The sequence below is a fragment of the Suricata suricatta genome, chromosome 8 (assembly GCF_006229205.1).
Source record: "Suricata suricatta isolate VVHF042 chromosome 8, meerkat_22Aug2017_6uvM2_HiC, whole genome shotgun sequence".
Taxonomy (NCBI): Eukaryota; Metazoa; Chordata; class Mammalia; order Carnivora; family Herpestidae; genus Suricata; species Suricata suricatta.
In genome coordinates, this window is record NC_043707.1 from 99,675,536 (window position 1) to 99,697,002 (window position 21,467).

The 21,467-nt window shown below is 39.2% G+C and overlaps 1 protein-coding gene across 2 annotated transcripts in view; it reads left to right on the forward strand.

Moving 5' to 3' along the window:
* The window catches only part of NDC1 (NDC1 transmembrane nucleoporin), a 40,729-nt gene that overhangs the window by 764 nt on the left and 18,498 nt on the right, over positions 1-21,467 (forward strand). The window contains exons 1-10 of one of the 2 annotated variants that reach the window (XM_029946166.1): positions 100-955; positions 1,137-1,257; positions 3,487-3,588; positions 6,500-6,674; positions 7,825-7,963; positions 12,830-12,938; positions 15,307-15,358; positions 18,270-18,405; positions 19,188-19,280; positions 21,010-21,091. In XM_029946166.1, coding sequence (XP_029802026.1) covers positions 920-955; positions 1,137-1,257; positions 3,487-3,588; positions 6,500-6,674; positions 7,825-7,963; positions 12,830-12,938; positions 15,307-15,358; positions 18,270-18,405; positions 19,188-19,280; positions 21,010-21,091 — 1,045 coding nt within the window. In that variant the 5' untranslated portion in view covers positions 100-919. Of the gene's footprint in view, positions 1-99; positions 956-1,136; positions 1,258-3,486; positions 3,589-6,499; positions 6,675-7,824; positions 7,964-12,829; positions 12,939-15,306; positions 15,359-18,269; positions 18,406-19,187; positions 19,281-21,009; positions 21,092-21,467 lie in introns of those variants that run through there. The other variant, XM_029946165.1, reaches the window with a different exon arrangement.

The following is a 21,467-nucleotide window of genomic DNA, read 5'->3' on the forward strand; positions in this document are numbered from 1 at the left end:
CGGGTGGCTGGGGGGCGGCTCCTGTGTAACGTGGGGAGCGCGCGTGGGGCGGGGGGGGCGACCAGAGGAACTGATTACTGGAATGTGCCGGGCGTCCCGAATGGAATCTGGTTATAGGGTGGGCGGAGCGGATGACTAGTTGATGGGGTGGGAGAGCAGTCCCAAGAGGAAGCTGGTCGGAAGGAGAGGGATGACCAGCATGAGAATTGGGGCAGGGAAGGGGCAAGAGTTTTTTGCAGAGGTGGTCTACCTAGTAGGTGCAAAATAAAGAGCTTATTGGTTACTAGGAGTAAGAAATGGGAAGGAATGTCCAGAATTGGAAAGAATGTGGTGTGGCCTTGGCAGAGGCTGTTTTCCTAGCTAATAACTTTTGAGTCCTTAAGTTTTACTTGTTCTTTATCACCTATATATTATCAATGACTGATGTCCAGTAGACAGAAAATATGGCTGCAGTTCTTTTCCTTTCCCGTTGCCACTGCCTTCCTTCAGATACAGACTGTAAATTTTGGCTTTGGGCAGTTGTGGTAGACTTCCTCCTCACTGTCTCTCGTGTGGGTCTTGTGTGGGTCCATCTTCATTATAGCCACCTTATAAACACAAGAGTGTTTTTACCTTCCAAAATGTAAATCTGTTTGTCATTTTCTTTAAACCCCTCAGTATCTCTTCTCTCATTGACTTACTCAGCATTCTATCTTGTGTCTCTTAAGTGGCAGGCACTGGAGATTACACAGGAATACAATGCAGTAACTGCCTCGTAATTGCCATAGCTAAAAATGGAAACAATTATAATATGCAGATGATTTCTGTAAAATGTATGCCTCTTCTGACTTATCTATGCATTAAACCTAGAGCTACAAGTACAAGTTGCTGTAAAATGCAGTTGTAGAATTAGATAATTCCTGCCCTCCCCCAAAGTGTGATGTTTAACGTGGCATTTGACTCTGGACTAACACAGGTATCAGTTCACTGATAATACAAGGTTCTGTAGTTGTATTCAGTGTTATTAATATGAGTAACCATTATGATCTGGGTGTAAATATTAGTGATTTACATCCTGTGTGAAAAGATAGGATTTGCATAACTGAAATAACTGAAATAGTTTGACTTCATGATTGAAGGATTTTGTTTAATTATAGGTTTTGGGCTGGAGGATAGTTGCAAGTATTGTCTGGTCAGTGCTGCTTCTGCCAATCTGTACCACAGTATTTATAATCTTCAGCAGCATTGATTTATTTCATCCTATTCAGTGGCTGTCGGGTAAGTGGTACTCAGTTTGGGGAAATCAAATTTACAGGACCTACTTCTCAGCATAAAAACTATGTTCTGTTTTAAATAATTTGTTTTTAATCACTGTTTATATTGATATGGCAAAACATTCACCTTGAGGTAATCTTAAGGCACTCCCTTTATGAATTACTTTTTCACTATATAATAATGGTAGTAAGCCTGTCAGAGACTGTATTATCACATGAGCAAAAGATAATTAGAAGATTACATAGATGAAAACTTACCTTAATTCTTGTTAATTTGTCTTTTTTATTGCTTTTTTTTTTGACGTTGTCTTAAAGGACCGGAACTGTTCCATTTATCTATTTAAAAATTTGTAATAGAAAATATAACATCGCTTTCTTTAAAAAACTTAACATTGGGAAAAAAAAAACTTTGGGACTACTTTATTTCTATATTGTGATAAATAAGAAAAAGAGAAAAGGAGGAAAGAGTTAAAGACTAAGAAACAGAGTTAAATGCAAAGATTGATGAGGAGGAAAAGATTAGAGCAGGTTAAATGTTTCTCAGCGTCTGTAGAGACAAAAATAAAATTATTGAATTGATCTCAATATGATTATGTTAATAATAGCTTCCAATTACTGTCGTGTACTCTGTGCCACGCATTGTACTGAGCCCCTTAAGTATATTAGCTGTTATCCTTCGTACAAGCTATATAATAAAGAGATATTATCCCTGCTTTATAAATGAGAAATTGAGACTCACATTGTATAAGTCTGTGCAGAGACACACAGTGAGTAACTGAACCAGGATTTGAGCATTGGTCTCTGACTCCAAAGCCTGTGTTTTTCCACTATGCTACACTAGAATTAGAAAGACAGAAATGTTGCCAGGATAGGTTTTGAACTCCTTAAAGTCTTGCCTAAGGCTAAGAAGCACAAATACTCTTGAAATTCTTTTATGTCCCTCTCCACAACCATAACAGTGAATTTCTTTTGCTTTGGGAAGTAGAAAGTGTGTTGTTAATTTAATTTTCAGAAGAAAATGCCAATTTTTGAGGAGTTAGAAGTTTTACCTTGTGGCCTTTGGAGACATTGCTGCTGAAGAATTATAGTCGTGTTAAGTTTTTTGTTGAGATGCCTCAGTCACTTCTTGCATGGGTCCTGTAAGGTGGATAAAATTAAGCCCTCAGCCAGCATAGGGATGGCAAGTATTTCTGTAAGCACCTTGCCTGACTGAGTCAGCATCGCTCATTGATCTTGGCCGTCTGGTCCCAACCTCTGAGTATTCAGTAGTGAGATCAAGAACCATTCCCAGTTGTTCAGAACTGGCACTTAAAAAAAGTTTTTGCCATTTCATGGCAAGGGTTTTTTAATCCTAATAACACCTTCTCTCCAAATGGGATTTGATTTGTGCCATTTTTCTCTTCAGATGTTACTTATCTCCTTCAACCTTTGCTCGCAGTCTTTTCAGAGAAACTATGCCCTTCCCTTATTTCTTGTTACATGAATCAGTTCTTCTTTTAGTTGAGTATAATGTTTGGCTTTAATTGTGAATGCTTAATAAATATTCTTTATTAATCTTGGTCAATAAATTACACTTCTAAAAATTACAGGTTTTATTAATAAGTCTCAGCCTATACAGGAAATATATTTTATTGTTGTTATTTCTCTTAGTTATGTTTTTAGGTGTTTTATATACATATATATTTTAACGTGGCCATATTTTTGAAATGGAATATTTGCTTGTTTGGTCCACTCTAAAAAATTAGTATTTTACAAGAATATCATGATTTTTTTGTTTTTTAATTCAGCTCACTTGCATGGATTATGCTATTTCCAGAAATGTTACTACTTAAGCGGTAGAAACTAGTTTCATTTATTAAGAAGAGATCTGAAAAACATTATTTACATTTTAAAAAGAAATCTTGTTGGTATTTTACTAAATGTGGTACTTCTCTGTTTCACACAATGAAATACATTTGCATATGGTAGTATTTTGTCTGATGTTAACATCTGGGTCATCGAAAGGAAATTCTAGTATAATTTTAAAGGCCCAGAGCTTGGTGTATGTAACCCACACTGCAGTTCTTGAGTTGATGTCCTTAGGACCTGTCAGCAGTGTATGAGTAAATTCTTGAAGAAAAGATAACTTTTAGAATGAAATTTCCAGTTGTGGTTCAAACCCCTTTTTTATTGCAATGTATTGATCATGACTACATGACTGAATGATTTACTAATTCATCTCTCTTGTTTTTAGATTCTTTCAATGATCTGTATAGTTCCTATGTAATTTTTTACCTCCTGCTGCTGTCGATGGTAGAAGTGATAATAAGTATTTTTAATGTGGAATTCTATGCAGGTGAGTGTTCAAATGTGAATTGTCTTAAAAATATGTGAATTTACGGGCGCCTGGGTGTCTCAGTTGGTTAAGCCGCTGACTTCGGCTCAAGTCATGATCTCAGGGTTTGTGAGTTTGAGCCCCATGTTGGGCTCTGTGCTGACAGTTCAGAGCCTGGAGCCTGCTTTGGATTCTGTGTCTCCCTTGCTCTCTGCCCCTCCCCCATTTGCATTCTGTCTCTTTCAAAATAAGTAAACATTAAAAAAATTAAAAAAATGAATTTATACTAATAAAGGCATACTCAAAGCATTTTGTATGTGGGTATATATAACAGAGGCTTGTTTTGAGTCCATTTAAGATATGTATATAGAATCATCTGCTTTGAATGTTCTAACCAAAAATTTATTTGAATGCCAGTTTCTCTGTGTTCAAAAATATTTAGAAGTTTGGGGCACCTGGGTGGCTCAGTCAGTTAAGCACCTGACTCCTGATCTCAGGGTCATGAGGACAAGCCCCATGTTGGGCATGAAGCCTGTTTATAATATTTAGAGCTCTTAGGACACATGTTGTATGATTTCACTTATATAGGAGGTTCCTAGAGTCAAATTCATAAAGACCGAAAGAATATGGTTGCCAGGGGCTGGGGGAGGAGGGATTGGGAAGCCCTTGTTTGAGGGATACAGAGTTTCAGTTGGGCAAGATGGGAAGGTCCTGAGGTGAATGGTGGTGGTGGATACACAGCAGTGTGAGCGAACTCAGGCCACAGAGCTGTATGCTTAAGTGGTTAAAATGGGGGAAAATGGTTAAAATGGTCAACTTCTGTGTATTTTACCACAATAAAAAAATTTAGACCTTTTAATAGTTCACAGCTGCTGTTAAAGCTGTGACTCAGCAGATGTATTATAAAAATAACTCCTTTATAGGGTAGGCGATCAGGACCAGATGATTTCTAGGGTCCTTTTCAAATATAAAAGTCTATAATTCTGTAGTTAAAAAAAAATACCAAAAAGCCTTTCTGTTTTGCCTTGGGAAAATCACCTGCTAGATTCCAGAGCTTTTTATTTTTCGCAGTTTCTCTTTTTACTCTTTATGCCTTTTCTGATTCCTGCATCTGTCCTTCTGGTACAGTAAGAAACTTTTTCTGACACTTCTTTTTCTTTGTTTTGTTTTTGACTATAATACCGTCCGTCTTTTTAGCTCTTCAGTAGTTGCTTCTTAGAGATGGTATAAAATTCAGGTCCTCCTCTGGATGTTATAATATGTACCCTTCTCCCTTGCTTTCCTAGTCCCTCACTCCTAGCTGATGGATCTCTTTTTCTGTTGAAACCATACACCAGTCTCCCTAGCTTGTAGCATTGTGCTCTTTTATCTGACCCCATGTACCCAGGTTATTTTGATGTAGATGCCACACTAGGGCTGTTCTGCTTGTCATTTAAAGCCTGATTAGTCACTTTGGATCATTCCTTCAAAAGCATTCTCTGGGCTATACATTGTGTGAGGATAAGAGAAGTATCATGGTCCCGGTTGTCCCCAGAGGATCACAGTTCATCAAACATATTCAATAACAATACACTGGATAGTATGAGAATATGTAGGAGCACCATTCACCCAGCGTGGGAAGCTTCCTGGAGGAGATGATGCTTATACCAAGCCTTGAAGGATGAGTTGTATTAATTAGAGAAGGAAAATGATGATTCAGGGGGAAATATCGCACATAGAAAGGCTTAGGGGTGCCTGGGTGGCTCGGTTAAGCTCCTGACTCTTGGTTTCAACTCAGGTCATGATCCTGGGGTCGTGGGATCGAGCCTTATGTTGGGCTCTGTGCTGAGTGTGGAGTCTGCTTGAGATTCTCTCTTGCTCTCTCTCTCACTCTCTGTCTCCCTCTTGCTAGGTCCCTCTCACTCACTCATGTGCTCCCTTAAATAAAAGGCTTAGAGACATGAGAAGCTTTGGTATGTTCAGAGCATTATAAGTCAGTTGCATGTTCAGTGGGTCTCATGGCATTTCTGGGGGGCAGAGAGAGGAGAGAGCAACCTTTTTCTCAAAATGTAAAGTACCTAAGCCCACTCCCTTCATAGGAATTTTTCACCCCTCTACTATAGCTTTACTTGGAGTCTTTTAAAAGAATGTGTAGGGGTACCTGGGTGGCCCGGTTGGTTGAGCATCTGACTTCGGCTCAGGTCCTGTTCTCATGGTTCATGAGTTTGAGCCCTGCATCAGACTCTCTGCTGTCAGCATGAAGCCTGCTTTGGATCCTCTGTCCCACCCTGTCTCTGCCCCTCCCCATCGCACACTCTCTATCAAAAGTAATAAATAAAGAGTAAAAAAAAAAGTGTGTATGGGTAGGTCAGGAAACTCTCTGCTAGCTGTTTTCAGAGGTTAGTATCCCTCCTACCTACACTCACTTGCCCTAGCACACTTCCTGAAAACTTTTTTATCAGAGAGGTATTAGAAATAATTGTACAACATTTATTTTAGTATTCGGTATTGTCATTTACCTCATTTGTGGTTTATTTTTCACAGTTGGACTATATATATATTGACAAGTTCAAATGCTGAAGTGAAGGTAATTTGTCAGAGGGCAGGCACTATCTTTCAAAAATTATCATTGTTTGTTCTTTTATGGCATCTACGAGATTGGCAGGGTAGACAGTGTTTGAGCTATCAGGAAATTTTAATCATGCTGTCCTTAGGTTTCACCTCTCTAGGATCTTTGGATTTTCTTTTTTGTATGCATCTCTTTGTATTCAGTCTTTTCAAGTTATTTTAACTTAGAATTCTTAACGTAGAATTTTTCTGTACTTCACATTGATTCTGGGTTTCCTCGTGCCCTTGGGAGTATTTGTACAAGGATGAGCGGGAGTAATAGTTGGTGTCCCCTGACCTCACATGCTACAGACTATAAAGCCGCAGTAACGTGCTTTGTTTGCAGTTGTGCCTTCCATTCCCTGCTCCAGACTGGCACTGATCGGGAAGATCATTCACCCTCAGCAGCTCATGCACTCGTTTGTTCATGCTGCGATGGGGATGATGGTGGCCTGGTGTGCTGCAGTGATGGCCAAGGGTCGATACGGTTTTCTTGTGGTTCCCTGCACCGCCGCTGAGAGGTAATGTTAAGTATGTTCTCTCTATTGAACTCAGTTCTAATCCAGAGGTGACCTGTATGGGTTAAAAGTTTGTGGGCATTTCTTGTTTTCTAGACTTGTATGGAAGGTGCTTTTATGCATAACATGAGATGTTTTTGATATTTATGCTTATTGAATTTTAGTATTTTTTAAAAACCATGTTCTGTGCAAGGTGCTCTGCTAGGTGCTGTTGGATTTGTGAGAGAGATTCACGCATAACGCTCTAAGGTCTTTGAGAGTTAAGAACAGTAGGGGAATTAAGACATGGACACAAATGGATGTGATAGGAGAGAAATAAGGATCTATGTGAAATGGGAGGGAGTAAGAAAGTAAGTGTACACGTTAAACCTGTGGCAGTGCAGAAAGCCAGGAAGATCCCTGGCTTCTTGGAGGAGGTAGCATTTAGGTTGGAGTTTAAGAAAGGATTGTGTGGGAAGAATGAAGAAAAAAACCTGAAAATAATTACAACCACTTTCTTCAGTAGTACCTTTATCATTTTGAAATGGATACAGTTCTTGAACACAGGGCATTGATAAAAATTTCAGGTTGGTATTCTGAGTTTAAAAATCAAAAAAAGTTTATGGTAGTAATCTTAAAGTTCCCTATTTTCTACTGCCTTTCAAATCTAGGGTTCACGAGTACTACTGAATACTTGATTTCCTTTTGCCCTCCTGTTGCTGTTATGTGAGGCGTTTTGGTTTTTTTTTTGTAAAGTGATAAATTTTCTTTAGTGAAAAGGGTCCACCTGAGGGATTGCCCCTTTAGAAGAGACAACACAGAGAGAAGACCAAAGGCGTGACGTCTCCAGCAGGCACGCACCGTTCAGTTGTAGTTCCCCCGAGTCCAGACGCAGCGTGCCTGCTCGTCAGCAGCGTTGCGTGCTACCACAGCGGGTATTCTTGGCTGTGGCAGACTTCCAGAGGAAGAGCTACCGAGTTAGCCTTTAGAGAGGTCAAATTCTCATGCATCTGGGAAAGGGTTTTATTAATCTTTTGCCCATACTTAACCTGAAGTGAACCATTTAGTTAGAATTGGAGGCATTTCTTAAGTGATTAAGTCAATGTTTGAGCTTTCTAAAACAGTGATTTGTGTCCTTGACTGTTGAGTTAATAACTTAAAATTTTCTCTCCAGTTTAAATAGCCCTGCTGCACAAACCTGCTTAAATGAGTATCACCTGTTTTTTCTCCTGGCTGGAGCATTTATGGGCTATAGCTACAGTCTCCTGTATTTTATTAATAACATGAACTATCTCCCATTTCCCATCATACAGGTAAGGTACCATTTGAGTGTTACATTATGTCAGAATTTAGCAAGAGTTAAAATTGCCTTGATGTATGTGTATATAACTGGCCTCGTCTGATTACTTCAAGATTTGAGCAGCAAAGCTTAGGACTGAGATCATCAAAATGCCATTTGGAGAAGAGAGATTTGCCTTCGTGAGACTTTAGCATGTTTGAGAGCTAGAGCTGCCCTTTATTTTATTTTATTTTTAAATGTTTTTATTTATTTTTGATACAGAGAGAGACAGAGCATGAGAGGGGAGGGGCAGAGAGAGAAGGAGACATAGAACCAGAAGCAGGCTCCAGGCTCTGAGCTAGTTGTCAGCACAGAGCCTGACGCGGGGCTCGAACCCATGAACGTGAAATCTGACCTGAGCTGAAGTCAGAGGCTTAACCAGCTGAGCCATCCAGGCGCCCCTAGAGCTGCCCTTTACACTGGCACTCTGAGGATACCGCTTTGCCCCCCTCTTTCCGTCCCTGCTAGGTAGTGGCAGTGCTGTGACTCGCAGGGCTGGTGGGGAGGAGGACACTCATGCAGAGTGCCTCTGTGCAGCTGCTGGCTTCTTTTTGCACCTAGGAACTCATGGGCTTGTGTATAGAATCTCAGTGACTGTCTCACATCTTTTCCAGAACAAGGCGTATATATAAAACAATTTTGACAGGTGTGACTGGATGGTTTAAATTGTCTTTCAGTTAGGTTTTTAAAAATCTCATCTGGTAGGAGCCTTTTGTGGCACTTGTCAACCACCTCCTTTGGCAGGAGAGAGAAAGATGGGTTGAGATTTCTCCTGGGGCATCAGGGCTCTCTCCAGGCTGTTCCCACTCTTCCCGGCTGTGCGCTTATTCGCCTCATTCCTGTGCTGGGGCAGGCTGAGGATTGGGCTTTGGAGCAGAACTCTTAGAGCCAGCCCTTCTGGTGGGGAGGGAGGGATGTGTGAACGGATGATGTGTCGTGAGGGTATGAGAGTGTAGATTAGGGTTCTCCTGGTTTAACTGTGGCTTCCGTGAGAACACTCTGTTGAAAATAGACCTATTGCAAGGCGATAGTGCTCACAGAAAAGGAGCTGAAGGGAGCACCTGGGTGGCTCAGCCGGTTAAGTGTCTGACTCTTGGTTTCAGCTCAGGTCATGATCTCATGGTTCATGGGTTTGAGCCCCACATCAGGCTCTGGACTGACAGTGCTTGGGATCCTCTCTCTCTCCCTCTCTGTCTGCCCCTCCCCTGCTCATGTTGTATCTCTCTCTCAAAAACAAATAAACATGAAAAAGGAAAAGAAAAGAAAAGGAGCTGGCATTTACCTCCCTGCAGTCTGTGAATGTGTTAAGGAAAAAGTCCTGATTAGAAATTCTTCACATCTCGAGAAGATGAATTAAAAGCAGAGTGTCAGCTTTGCCACCTTAAAATTTTAGAAGGAGGAAAAAACCCAAAATTCTGTACAGAAATATCCATGCTATATTGTATTTGATCCAAATGTAATTAAGAATATAGAGAATATAAGTGTTAGAGAAAAACAAGATACCCCGAAATTACTTGCTCTACCCCATGAATCTCAGTTGACGCAATAAACTTAATGTAGGAACAGTCCAGTAACTAAGTGGTAGAGGGTTCCTGCTGTGTAATGTCACTTTTGTAGAATTTGACTACTAAAGTTTTTGTAGTTTCCTTTGATAAAATTCTATTTTATTTTATTAAAAATTATTTCATATTTATTTTTGAGAGAGAGAGAGAACATGAGCGGGGGAGAGGAAGAGAGAGAGGGAGACATGGAATCTGAAGCAGGCTCCAGGCTCTGAGCTGTCAGCACAGAATCTGACTTGGGTCTTGAACTCAGGAACCATGAGATCATGACCTGAACTGCAGATGGATGCTTAAACTGACTGAGCCACCCAGGTGTTCTGTCCTTTGATAAAATTTTAGATTTATTTTTATATCCAGGAAGTTTCTTTTTTTTTTCTTTTTTTAAATGTTTTTATTTTTTGAGCAGGAACAGAGGAGGAGCAGAGAGAGAGGGAGACACAGAATCTGAGCAGGGGAGGAGCGGAGAGAGAGAGAGACACTGAATGTGACTCAGGCTCCAGGGTCTGAGCTGTCAGCACAGAAGCCCGATGCAGGGCTCGTACTTGTGAACCACAGGATCATGACCTGGGCTGAGGTCAGATGCTCAACTGACTGAGCCACCCAGGGGCCCCTGAAGTTTCTTTTCTAATGGTAATATTTAGCTCTGGCTTTAGATTCAACTTTAGCAGTGTTGACTTTTAACATTTGGGCATTCTGTATTCGGCCAAAATCTATTTTGGGGACATCTCGTGTAACCCTGAGTGCAAAGGAGTAGTGCTGCTTGGTCCGTCCCGGTGGGTGCTGTTCTCCCACCTGAGGACAGTTGGAACGGGTTTTGTGGGTGGGCGCAGTGGAGTAAGGGAGGTACAGATTTTGGTGAGAGTAGTTGAAATGATAGATCTTTGTACCCAGGATCACAGTTTCTCATCCATTAAGTTTGTAACTGTCTTTGTCTGAGATTTGCCTCATCAGAAGATTGACAGGGAAGGAAGATGCTGTAGCTTAGCTTTCTTTGATTAGCCAGCCTGCGGGGCATGGTGCACATTGTGTGACCGTTCCTCCTGCACTGCAGTTGCTAAGAGAAGCAAGATGGATGGTCAGGAACTTGCAAGCTTGTTGTGTGATCAGGCCCATTTCTTCTGAACCTCCATAAAATGAGATGATGGTAATAGCTAGTTCCTTTTTTTTCTTTTACTGGCCAAGCTGACCAGAGAACGTTAGACCTTACTTTTTTTTAACAAGCATAACAGCCATTATTATTAGCAACATCATCATCATTATTATTGGTGCTGCCTATCAGCTTACAGCCTAGAAGTAGAGTGGTAACATTTTTATTATAAAATATTCCTGTACCATAGATAAAACGAAAGTTCCCTTTGGTCATTCTGTTGCCAATCTCAATCTTTGCCTCAGAGATCACTGTGACCAGTTTAGTGTGTATTCTGCTAAACTCTTTACTGTATAGTTAGGGTTATAGTACCTATAACATTATATATCTTATAAGGTGGAGCTTCTGTAAAGTTTTATATTGTACACATTATTCAGTAACACTGTTTTCATGTAACTATAAAAATTAGATCTTTTTAAAAATTGAATTCTAAGCAGTTTACCATTAGCCTATTTTTTCTTTAAACTAGTGTACAGTACTAAAACCAGTTCCATTGTCCTTATCAAATTCTTAATGATAGACTGATAAGGAAAAACAGAACATTAGCCGGGAGTGGGAGACAAATGGATGAACATCAGGACAGAGCTTGGCAAGCTCTAGGCCAACAAGACTTAAATAAGATTTAAGGAGCCTGGCACATAGTAAATACTCAGTGAAGGGTAGTTTATAGCCAAATCACCGGAGAAACCCACTAAGGAATTGGGGAGCACGAAGAGGTTGTATTAGTTATTCTCTGCATATTTACTGATGTGCCTACCTGCTTGCCTAGCCTCTGGACAGCTGTGAGTAGTGGTTGAGGCGGGAGCTTCAGTAGGAATGGTACAGGAACTATACACTTTTTATTGGGAGATTGAGATGAGAGGTGATAGCACCCAGTAGCTGCATGAAATTGTGTCGCTCCGTATCTTGGATTTTGACTATATCTGAATAAACAAGGATACTTGAAGCTGTGTGGTTAGTGACCAAGTATTCCTATGGGTTGCATTTTGAAAGGTACTGTAGGCGTTCACAGACATGGTATGAAGCTGTAATTCCCACCCATGTACTATAATTATTTGCTCTTCTTTAGCTTCTGAAATTCCTTAAAGAAGGATCAGCCATAATAGAAGCAGAAGAGAAGACCAGAATTTGGGAAATTCATCGTTGCTTCATTATATTTCCTTAGATTCTTTCCAATACTTTTTTGTTTTTTGCAAGGACAAAGGGCTTTATTACAGGCTCAAGCTCGGGCTCAGACTTCACCAGCGCAGTGGATCCGTGCTGAGAGCCCCAAACAAGGGCTGAGCAGGGTTTTTATATTTCCAATAATTTAAAAATATTTTTCCACTGGCATTTTTGGGGTAGGGAGGGGAGAGGAGCAAACAGGCCTTGTTTTACAAGAAGTATAGTTTTTTTCCAGGAAAGAAGTGTTTCCTATTTTATCTTAATTTTTCTCTTACGATTAGAATTGAAGGTACCCATTAAAGCCCTGTTTAGCCGGGTCAGCCTTATCTCACAGATAAATAGGAGACATGACTTACTCAGTGGTACACAGAGAGAAGTACTAAAACTCAGGTCTCCTGACTCAGTCTAGTGTCTTCTGCCTATTTTTCTTGCAGACAGCATTTGAAAACATTGAGTGTAGAGGCAGCATGTATTATATTTAAGATTGCAGTCTCTGAAACCAGCCTGCCTGGTTTAAAATCTCAGATTTTCCTTTGGCTAGCTGTTAAGTTGGTTAAGTTGCACCTCGGTTTTCTGACTGGTAAGATGAGGATAATAATGGAATCTCCTTCATGGCATTGTGCTTAGAAGAGTGCCTGGTACATGCTGAGTGGCCTGACAGTGTCAGCTGCTGCCATTGTGACTGTCATGTTGTTCATACATGCATACGCCGCCTCCATAGTCCTTAGCATAAGTATAGATTGATACTGTCAATTTTGTCATTTCTGATCCTATCAATGAAATGTTCTATGATGTAAATATTAAATATTTTAACATCAGAAATTGTTGATTTTTTACCTCTGGAATAAACTTTGTCTTTTTATGCAATTATTTTTTAATATGGGGACTGTTTTAGTGCTTGCTATAGAATGAAATAGAACCTCTACTTGGAAGTGTCCTTTGATTCTGTTTTTCTTTTTTTTCTCAGCAATACAAGTTCTTGCGCTTCCGGAGATCTCTGCTCTTGCTAATTAAGCATAGTTGTGTGGAATCACTGTTCCTGATTAGAAATTTCTGCATTGTGTATTATTTTCTTGGTAAGAATTTCTGCTTTTTGATATAGTGTATGTGTTAGCTCATAGCTCAGAAAATGTCAGTTACAAAGACATTTTTTATTTTGTTTGTTTCTTAATTATAGGTATGTGATTAGCCTAACTGATTCAATATTTAGATTGTTTAAGAGTATTTAGTTAAGGGAAAATATTGTTAAAGAAAATGTATATAAAAACAATGGAATATTATTCAGCCTTAAAAAAGAAAGAAATCTTGTCACATGCTACAACATGGATAAAACTTGAGGACGGCGTACTAAGTGAAATAAGCCAGTTCTCAGAAGATAAATACTGTATGATTTCACAGGAAGTGTTATTTGAAGCAGTTACACTCTTAGAAATAGAAAGTGTAGTTGTGGTTGCCAGGGGCTGTGTGGGGAAGGAAGAGGGAGACTTGTTGCCAAGTGGGTAGAGAGTTTCAGTTTGTAAGATGAAAAAGTTCTGATCTGCTGCACAACGTGCAGTGGTGGATGCACACTTCCTGGTTAAGCCAGTAAATTTTGTTGTGTGGTTTTTACCATGTTAAAAAAATATTCTTTTAAAAAAAGAAGAAAATATATGTCATTTGGTCATTCCATAAATAACACACTTTTTTGTAACTTTTTGTAACTTGGTACTGATATACTGTAGAATAGCCTGCTGCTAAGGGAAACCTATAAAATTTATTAACATGAATGTTAAGCACAGACACCAGCTTATTTAATATCATGAGGCAGTTCAAGTTGAAAGGAAATAATCTCAATAGCAACATATAATAATACTACAGGTTTCCCCCACTATCCGAAAGTGGAGTGTTCCTGTGAAACCTTTTGTAAGCTGAAATGGCACAATGTGAAGAAGCAATTACTGTTAATTTATGTGGAAAGGTTTAAAATAAATTTTTTTAAGTTTATTTTTGAGAGAGATAGAGTCAGAGTGTAAGCTGGGGAGGGGCAGGGAGAGACCCAGAATCTGATGCAGGCTCTAGGCTCTGAGCTGTCAGCACAGAGCTCAATGCGGGAACCCTGAGATCATGACCTGAGCTGAAGTTGGACACTCACCCGACTGAGCCACTCCTGCTCCCCTATATGGAAAGATTTTTGAGCATCCCAAACCCCCAAAGTAACCTTTCAGGCTTTTCTGATACTTTAGGACACATCTTGCTAATGGATGCCCAGAACAAGTTGAGGTAAAGCGCAGATGCTCACAGACACAGTTCAAAGCTTTGGAGGCTGGAGGCTGAGCCGCTGTCTGTGGTTCCCAGGGAAGTGGTTCCCGGGGAAGGAGCCTGGTGGGGCCGCCCTCGCCGCTCGGTGTGCGCCTCTGTAGGGCAACTGTTCTGGTGTGCCGCACAGCAATGCTGGATGTTGTTTCCACTTCTGTGCTTTCTTCATAAATTGACATTCTTTCAGTTAATGAGAACACGTGCTAGCATAGTCCTGTCATAAAAGTGAAGCGACATAACACGAACCTTCAAAAAGCAGGGAATACCTGTGTAACTTTCTGATCCTACTGTTTTCTATGGAATCATTTCACAAAATTATTTTTACCGGGTATGGGCTATTCTGCTGTCCACTGCTTTTATGAGTAGTTTACATAACCCATTGTTTTACATAGTTCTTGCCATTGTCATTCTGATGTTAACACCTTACTGTTTTTTTTATTAACCTACTATCTTCAGCCTGGACTGTTCCCCCACCGTTGTACATTTGGGCTCACATAGCAGCTGTGTCACTATTTCTGTGGTCAACCATTTCTTCTAGAACTCTGTACATGTTCCATCCAGATTTCATTTCAAATGTTAGCACTTTTCATTTCTTTGTTGCACTTGGGTCTTTTTGGCCAGTTTCAGTTATTCATTTTTATAAAATGTCATGTGGGCTTCTCACGAGAGACAAGGAGGCGACACAGTTTTATGCGTTGCTGTCTGTGCCTAAACTGAATAACAGATGTCAGTGACCAATCACACACAGACTTAGAAAGTAGGGATGTGATTAGTCACAGATGGTGGTGTGTATCCTTTATCTACATACTGATTCGTGTGCTGAGGAGTTGGGAGTCCTATATTTGGTTGCTCCCTGTAAATATACCATTGGTAACTGAAATTTGAATTATGCTGTTGGGGGACTAGTGTGATTTATCTAAACCACTACTGAAATATGACTGAAATATGTACACAATCAGACCTTTGCAAAGCAGGGACTTCCTATATTTAGAAATTATTCTCTTTTCTTGCCCATTCCTAATCAAACAACCTAGCGTTTTGACCTAGGTCTTGGTGTCTACTTGGTCATCTCATCAACCTCATATTGCAAAGTATGATTAAGATTTATTAACTTTTTATGTTCATAGCATGATATTTTTTTCCTGTTAGGCCATATTCCCAAAGCTTGGATTAGCACTGCAATGGACCTTCAAATAGATGAGTAAGTGATATATGAAAAGTCTGATTTTAACTCCCATTAGTTGTTTCCGTCATTTTAGGTGTTTACCACTTTCCAGATGTTTTGTTTAGATTTAGCCTTTAAATTTTTAAAATTAAAAAGCAATTGTATTCATTTTAGAATATTCCTAGTTCATATAACTTAAAATTCCAGTGTCCTATAAGGGTATACAGTTAAGAATAATCCTTTTACTCCTGTTTCTAGTCACCAAGGTCCCTCTCCCTGGAAGTTAGCAGTGATAATTTGTTTTTTCTTAGATACAGCTTTTATAGCATAGGAAAGTGGACTTCTTGAGTTGTATGGGAATCTCTCTTATTTTTCTCCTCAGTGATCCTTCTCTGCTGTTATGGCACGCAAGCACAGTGCTGTGGTATTTGAATTTTGCTGCTAAGGAAACCAAAATTGAGGGTCATGTGACCAGTTGAAGGTCAATAAGTGGTAACCGAGTGGCAGCACTAGGTGTATTACTCTAGTTATTTCCCATGTACTTTGCACATAGATAACGCTTTAATCTTTATTTGGGAAAAAATGGAAATTTCTTTATCAGTATTAGTTCTTTTAATTATTCTTCTACTTGTGACACTTTTTATATCACTTAGATTTAACTAATAGCATTTTGAGGAGTGGAGATGTTGACATTTGTAGGTGTTTGAGATATTATGGTTTCTATATTATGTATTTCAATTTCTAACTTTTTAAAATGTTTGTTTATTTGTTTGTTTATTTATTTAGAGATAGAGAGCAAATAGGAGAGGGGCAGAGAGAGAGGGAAGCAGAGAATCCCAAGCAGGCTCTGCACTGTCAGCATGGAGCCCGATGCAGGGCTCGAATTCACAAACTGTGAGATCATGACCTAAGCCAAAATCAAGAGTCAGACTCTTAACCAACTCAGCCATCCAGACACCCCTCAATTTCTAACTTTTAAAAGTTCCTAGGTAAATTTAGTTTTGCCCTAGGTTTAATTGCTAGATATGAAACCAAATGCACGGATCATTTCTTTTATTAGCCCGGATTTTACATTGGGTCTAGTGAAAAGAGAAAAATGATAATGACATTTGATTATAATTGAATGTAGTACTTTTTCCTTCTTTCACTTAAAATATATTTTATTTGTATGGCAGTGCCAAATGTTCTGTCCTTAATATATGGCAATATATATGTAAATACTTAAAATCTGAAAATAACTTTATTTTCCTAGAAAATGTTAAGCATTATGCTAGGCACTCCTAACATAAGGTGTTTTTAATGTCAGAATACCCCTAAGAAGTAGAAAGAAGAGGAGCACCTGGGTGGCTCAGTCAGTTAAGCATCTGACTTTGGCTCAGGTCATGATCTCTCAGTTTGTGGGTTCGGGCCCTGCGTCAGGCTCTGCACTGACAGTTTGGAGCCTAGAGCCTGCTTTGGATTCTGCGTCTCCCTCTCTCTCTGCTCCTCCCTCCCTCTTTCTCTCTCTCTTTCGCTTTCTAAACAATAAATGAACACTTAAAAAAGCCCTCTTTTTAAATTAAAAAAAAAGAAGTAGAAAGATTATGGCACCATTATGTGGGTAAGGAAATTGAGGCAGGTTAGGTCAGGCAGTTAAAGGTAATCACAACACTCATAGATGGCAGCGCCAGAGGTTCTAATTCTGTTTTAAAATTACTAGTTGTGTGATTATAAGATTATGATGACTTTGCTAATTGATCTACACAAAGTTTGGTAAAGTAGTGTTCCCTGTATTTAGCCTTCTAACAGAGTGTCTTAAATTATTATTTTTGGGGCGCCTGGGTGGCTCAGTCGGTTAAGCCTCCGACTTCGGCTCAGGTCAGATTTCACGTTCATGGGTTCGAACCCCGCGTCAGGCTCTGTGCTGACAGCTAGCTCAGAGCCTGGAGCCTGCTTCCGGTTCTGTGTCCTTCTCTCTCTGCCCCTTCCCCTCTCATGCTCTGTCTCTCTCTGTATCAAAAATAAATAAAACATTAAAAAAAATATTTTTTTTAAAGTTTTTTTATTTATATTTTGAGAGAGAAAGCACCAGCTGGGGAGGAGCAGATAGAGCAGAAGAGAGAGAATCCAAGCAGACTCCTTGTACTCCGTGCAGAGCCCCATGTGGGGGCTTGTTCTCATGAACCATGAGATCATGACCTAAGTCAAGATCAAGAGTCAAATGCTTAACCAACTGAGTCACTCAGGTGCCCCTTAAATTATTTTGAAAGTAAAGATTATGATTTTCTGATAGTACTGGGTGCTCCCGACTATTGTGGACTCATTTTTAGGATGTACAGATAGAGCTGAAATCTGGCCCAGGAGAGGTGCTAGTCCTGCTGAATAGTTATGTATCAAACTACAAAGCACCAGTAGTAAAATTTTACCCCGCTGCTAAGGGTTGGCTTGCAGACTTGGCTTATTCTTTCTCCATAATAAAGGAGAGTGAAGATTTGGAGCACAAGAGACTGCGCGTGAGTTTAGGTCTAATCTTCCTTTAAGGCTTTCTTATCTAGTTTGTAAGAAGGTTTTAGGGAAAGAATTGTATAGGTTGCAAAAGGAGGGGAGTCTATAGCACCATTATTTATTTATTTATTTATTCATTAAAAAAATTTTTTTAATGTTTACTTTTGAGAGAGAGAGACAGAGCGAAGAGTCGGGGAGGAGCAGAGAGAGAGGGAGACACAGAATCTGAAACAGGCTCCAGGCTCTGAGCTGTCAGCACAGAGTTTGATATGGGGCTCGAACTCACAGACTGTGAGATCATGACCTGAGCTGAAGTCAGACACTTATCTGACTGAGCCACCCAGGCACCGTTATATCACCATTATTATTTATAAATAAGATTTATTTGTTTGTCATTGTGAGGCTGTTGAATGCTGAGATTGTATTTCCCCATCAGATTAAATAGTAATTTCTGCTTTCATAGGCAGTTGCATAGGCCTCTTGACACTGTGAGTGGCCTCTTGAATCTCTCCTTGCTCTACCATGTCTGGCTGTGTGGTGTCTTTCTTCTGATGACTTGGTATATCTCATGGATACTCTTCAAAATCTTTGCCACAGAGGTTGGTATTGAGGTTTTTTTGTTAATACATTTGTGTTCTGGAGTGCACAGATTTATTTTTAGCAGAGCACTAAGTAGTATGCTATTGTGCCTAAAGCCATTTTGATAAATTGGGTTTTGGTCTCTTTCCTGAGACTTTATTAGGGATGTATCATTTGTAACCGTAATTTGCTGTGTTTGTGTATGTATGTGTATTTGTGTAAGGAACAGTGTTAGTGTTCTTGATCTTTGGAAACTAAACTGCATGACCTGCTAGTGGAACTTACTCTGTTTTATCTGTGTGTAATTCTCATTCCTCTAGTGAGCACGTACTGAATACCTGAAATTTAAAATTGTTTTACATGCTGTTGACATAGCTACTATGAAAATATTTAATATAAGGCAATAAAGTATTTGTCCTTTGAAAGAGAGTCTTAAAATTTGTATAGAAATGACTTTAAATGAATGGGAATTACATTGTCTTTATCATCCGAGTGTTTGTCTTAGGAAATGAGTGTTTGTGTTTCAGTTTACCATCTTTGTAGGTTTGTGTCCTTCAGTGGTTTCAGAGAATCTTTGTTACTGGAAGCCAGAGATTTAATTAAATGGAGAGAGTAACATTTCTGAAAGTAGCATGTTGAGGTTTATCTAATTTTGATGCAGTCCATTATTAAAACACTGAAGATGTTAATTTGGCTGTGTTGTTTCCTGTTGTAATAAATTTCAGTTAATGCTAACTTACTGAATAATCAAGTCAAGAAAATAATCATTTTCATAGTCTTTTTATTTGATTACATTTGGTAGGCTCATCTGTTCCCTGTTCAGCCACCATTTTCGGAAGAGTCAGATGAATGCCTCCCGAAGGTGTTAAACAGCAATCCTCCCCTCATCATCAAGGTACCTGATCTGTGCATTTTGTGTCTTTACACAATCATTTTGAACCTATTGAAGAAATGGACTTAGCATTTAGTGTATTTAGGTACTTAGATCTGTTTTTTGAGAGCCTAGGATATCCTAGCACTAGTATTGTAAAACATCAACCACATGCTGCATGGAATGCCATTCACTGTCTTAGTTTTCATGCCACGTGACTAAAATGCAAGGCTGTGTTACAGTGTGTATGCTCAAGCTAAGCTAATTTGTGCAAACTAAACTATACTTAGAATAGACATAAAAATATTTCCTGGCATGAAATACTATGATATACAACTGTATGCATTAGCTTTTCATAAACTTATAGCAAAACAAAATACTGTTTTGTTTTATTTATTATGGAGTCAAGACCTGTTTTTACTCATGTAGCATCGTCAGTTATGATCAAAGGTAGTGCTCGGTGGATATACACATATGATGAACTGTCTTAAAAGATGAATAATGACAGTGATCCTAAATTAAATTTTAATCAAAAGAGTTTAAAGTTCTAATAAATTTACAAATTAGACTAAGAACAAATTGTTTTGATTCAAATTGCATTTTGAAATTTTAAAGTAGATCTATGTATAATATGTGTGATCCTGTTATGAAGTCATAGTACTTAAAAAATAATTCAAAGAAAATGGAACCCAGAGTTTGGAATACATTCTAGAAAAGTTGTAAACAAATAAGAAAATGACCACTGAGGTTCTGATTACCTTTAAACAACAGTTATGACTAATTTATGATATACAAAAATATCAAGTATTCATTTGGTTATTTAACACATCTTTATTTACTGGGTAGGTATCAGTCATTGCTAGTTGCTTAAGGTATAATAATGAATAAGATTGTAGCACAGCCTAACGGAAAAGGCAGATACACAGAATAAGGAAAATTTATTGTGATAAGTGCAGTGGGAACCACTTACTCTGCTTGGAACCAAAATAAGAAAGCTTCATAGAAGTGATGGTGTCTTGAATGATGACTGAATGGGTTTGCCAGGAAACAAAATGCAGATTTTCAGTAAAAAGGTTCAACATACGTTGTGTGTCTACTCTGTGCCAGGCAGTGCCTTTGGATGTGGTAGCGAGTAAGATACTGTCCCTGCCTCAGCGTAGTGGGTGGAACCAGATGAGCCCAGTAAACAGGCAGTTACAATAAATTAAGTGCCATGCTTAAGAGCTGTGTGAGTATATGTGGGGGAGGCCCAGGAAGTCCCAGGAGGAAGTGATGTTTAAGCTCCCACCGTAGAGATGGGAGAAAACACAGTTTCTTGTAGCTGGAGCCTACAGCGGGTAGGGTAGCTTACAAAGGGAAGAGGCAAGAAAATTCTGGGAGTCTGGAAAGGAAGATTATGGCCAGCGTGACTGACAAACTGAATTTCTTTTATGAAAAATTTCAGTGACTTCCCCTTACATATATAATACCAAGCCCAATTCATAACTAAAGTTTCATATAGAAGTTAAAACAATTAGGGCCATGTAGGCGCCTCAGTTCATTAAATGTCTGATTTTAGCTCAGGTTTGCGGTTCATGAGTTTAAGCCCCAGATTGGCTCTTGTCAGCCCAGAGACTGCTTCAGATTTTCTCTCTCCTTCTCGGTCTCTTTGCTGCTTGCGGATGTGTGTGTATGTGCACACGCTCTTCCTCTCAAAAATAAACAGTAAAAAAAATTAAAACAATTAAATAATGTATATTTTTTTCCCTTTTAGTATTTGGCCTTGCAGGACCTGATGTTGCTTTCTCAGTATTCTCCCTCACGAAGACAAGAAGTTTTTAGCCTTAGCCAACCAGGTATTGCTGAAAGTATCAGATATAGGCATGGGTGTCCACAAGGTGTTCCACTTAAAATTTTTGGTGACAGGGATGTATTTAATAAAATACACAACTGTGAATCCATCAAATGAAATACTGATTTAACTGACATCCACCTTAAATGTTTGCATTGCTGTGGTTAGAAGTTATATTTATAGGGAAAGGTATTAAACTTTCTTCAGCATCCTTATTCCCTTAACCTGAAGAAATGATGAGGTAGATTGACAGTTTTAGAGCAGAAGAGTACAGTTTAAGTATCCTCGAAGTTTTCATATTACAAAGTGTTTGAAAATCAGGTGGTCTAATCCCTAGATGGAGGGTCTGAGTCTCAGAGAGATTAAGGGACTTAATATAC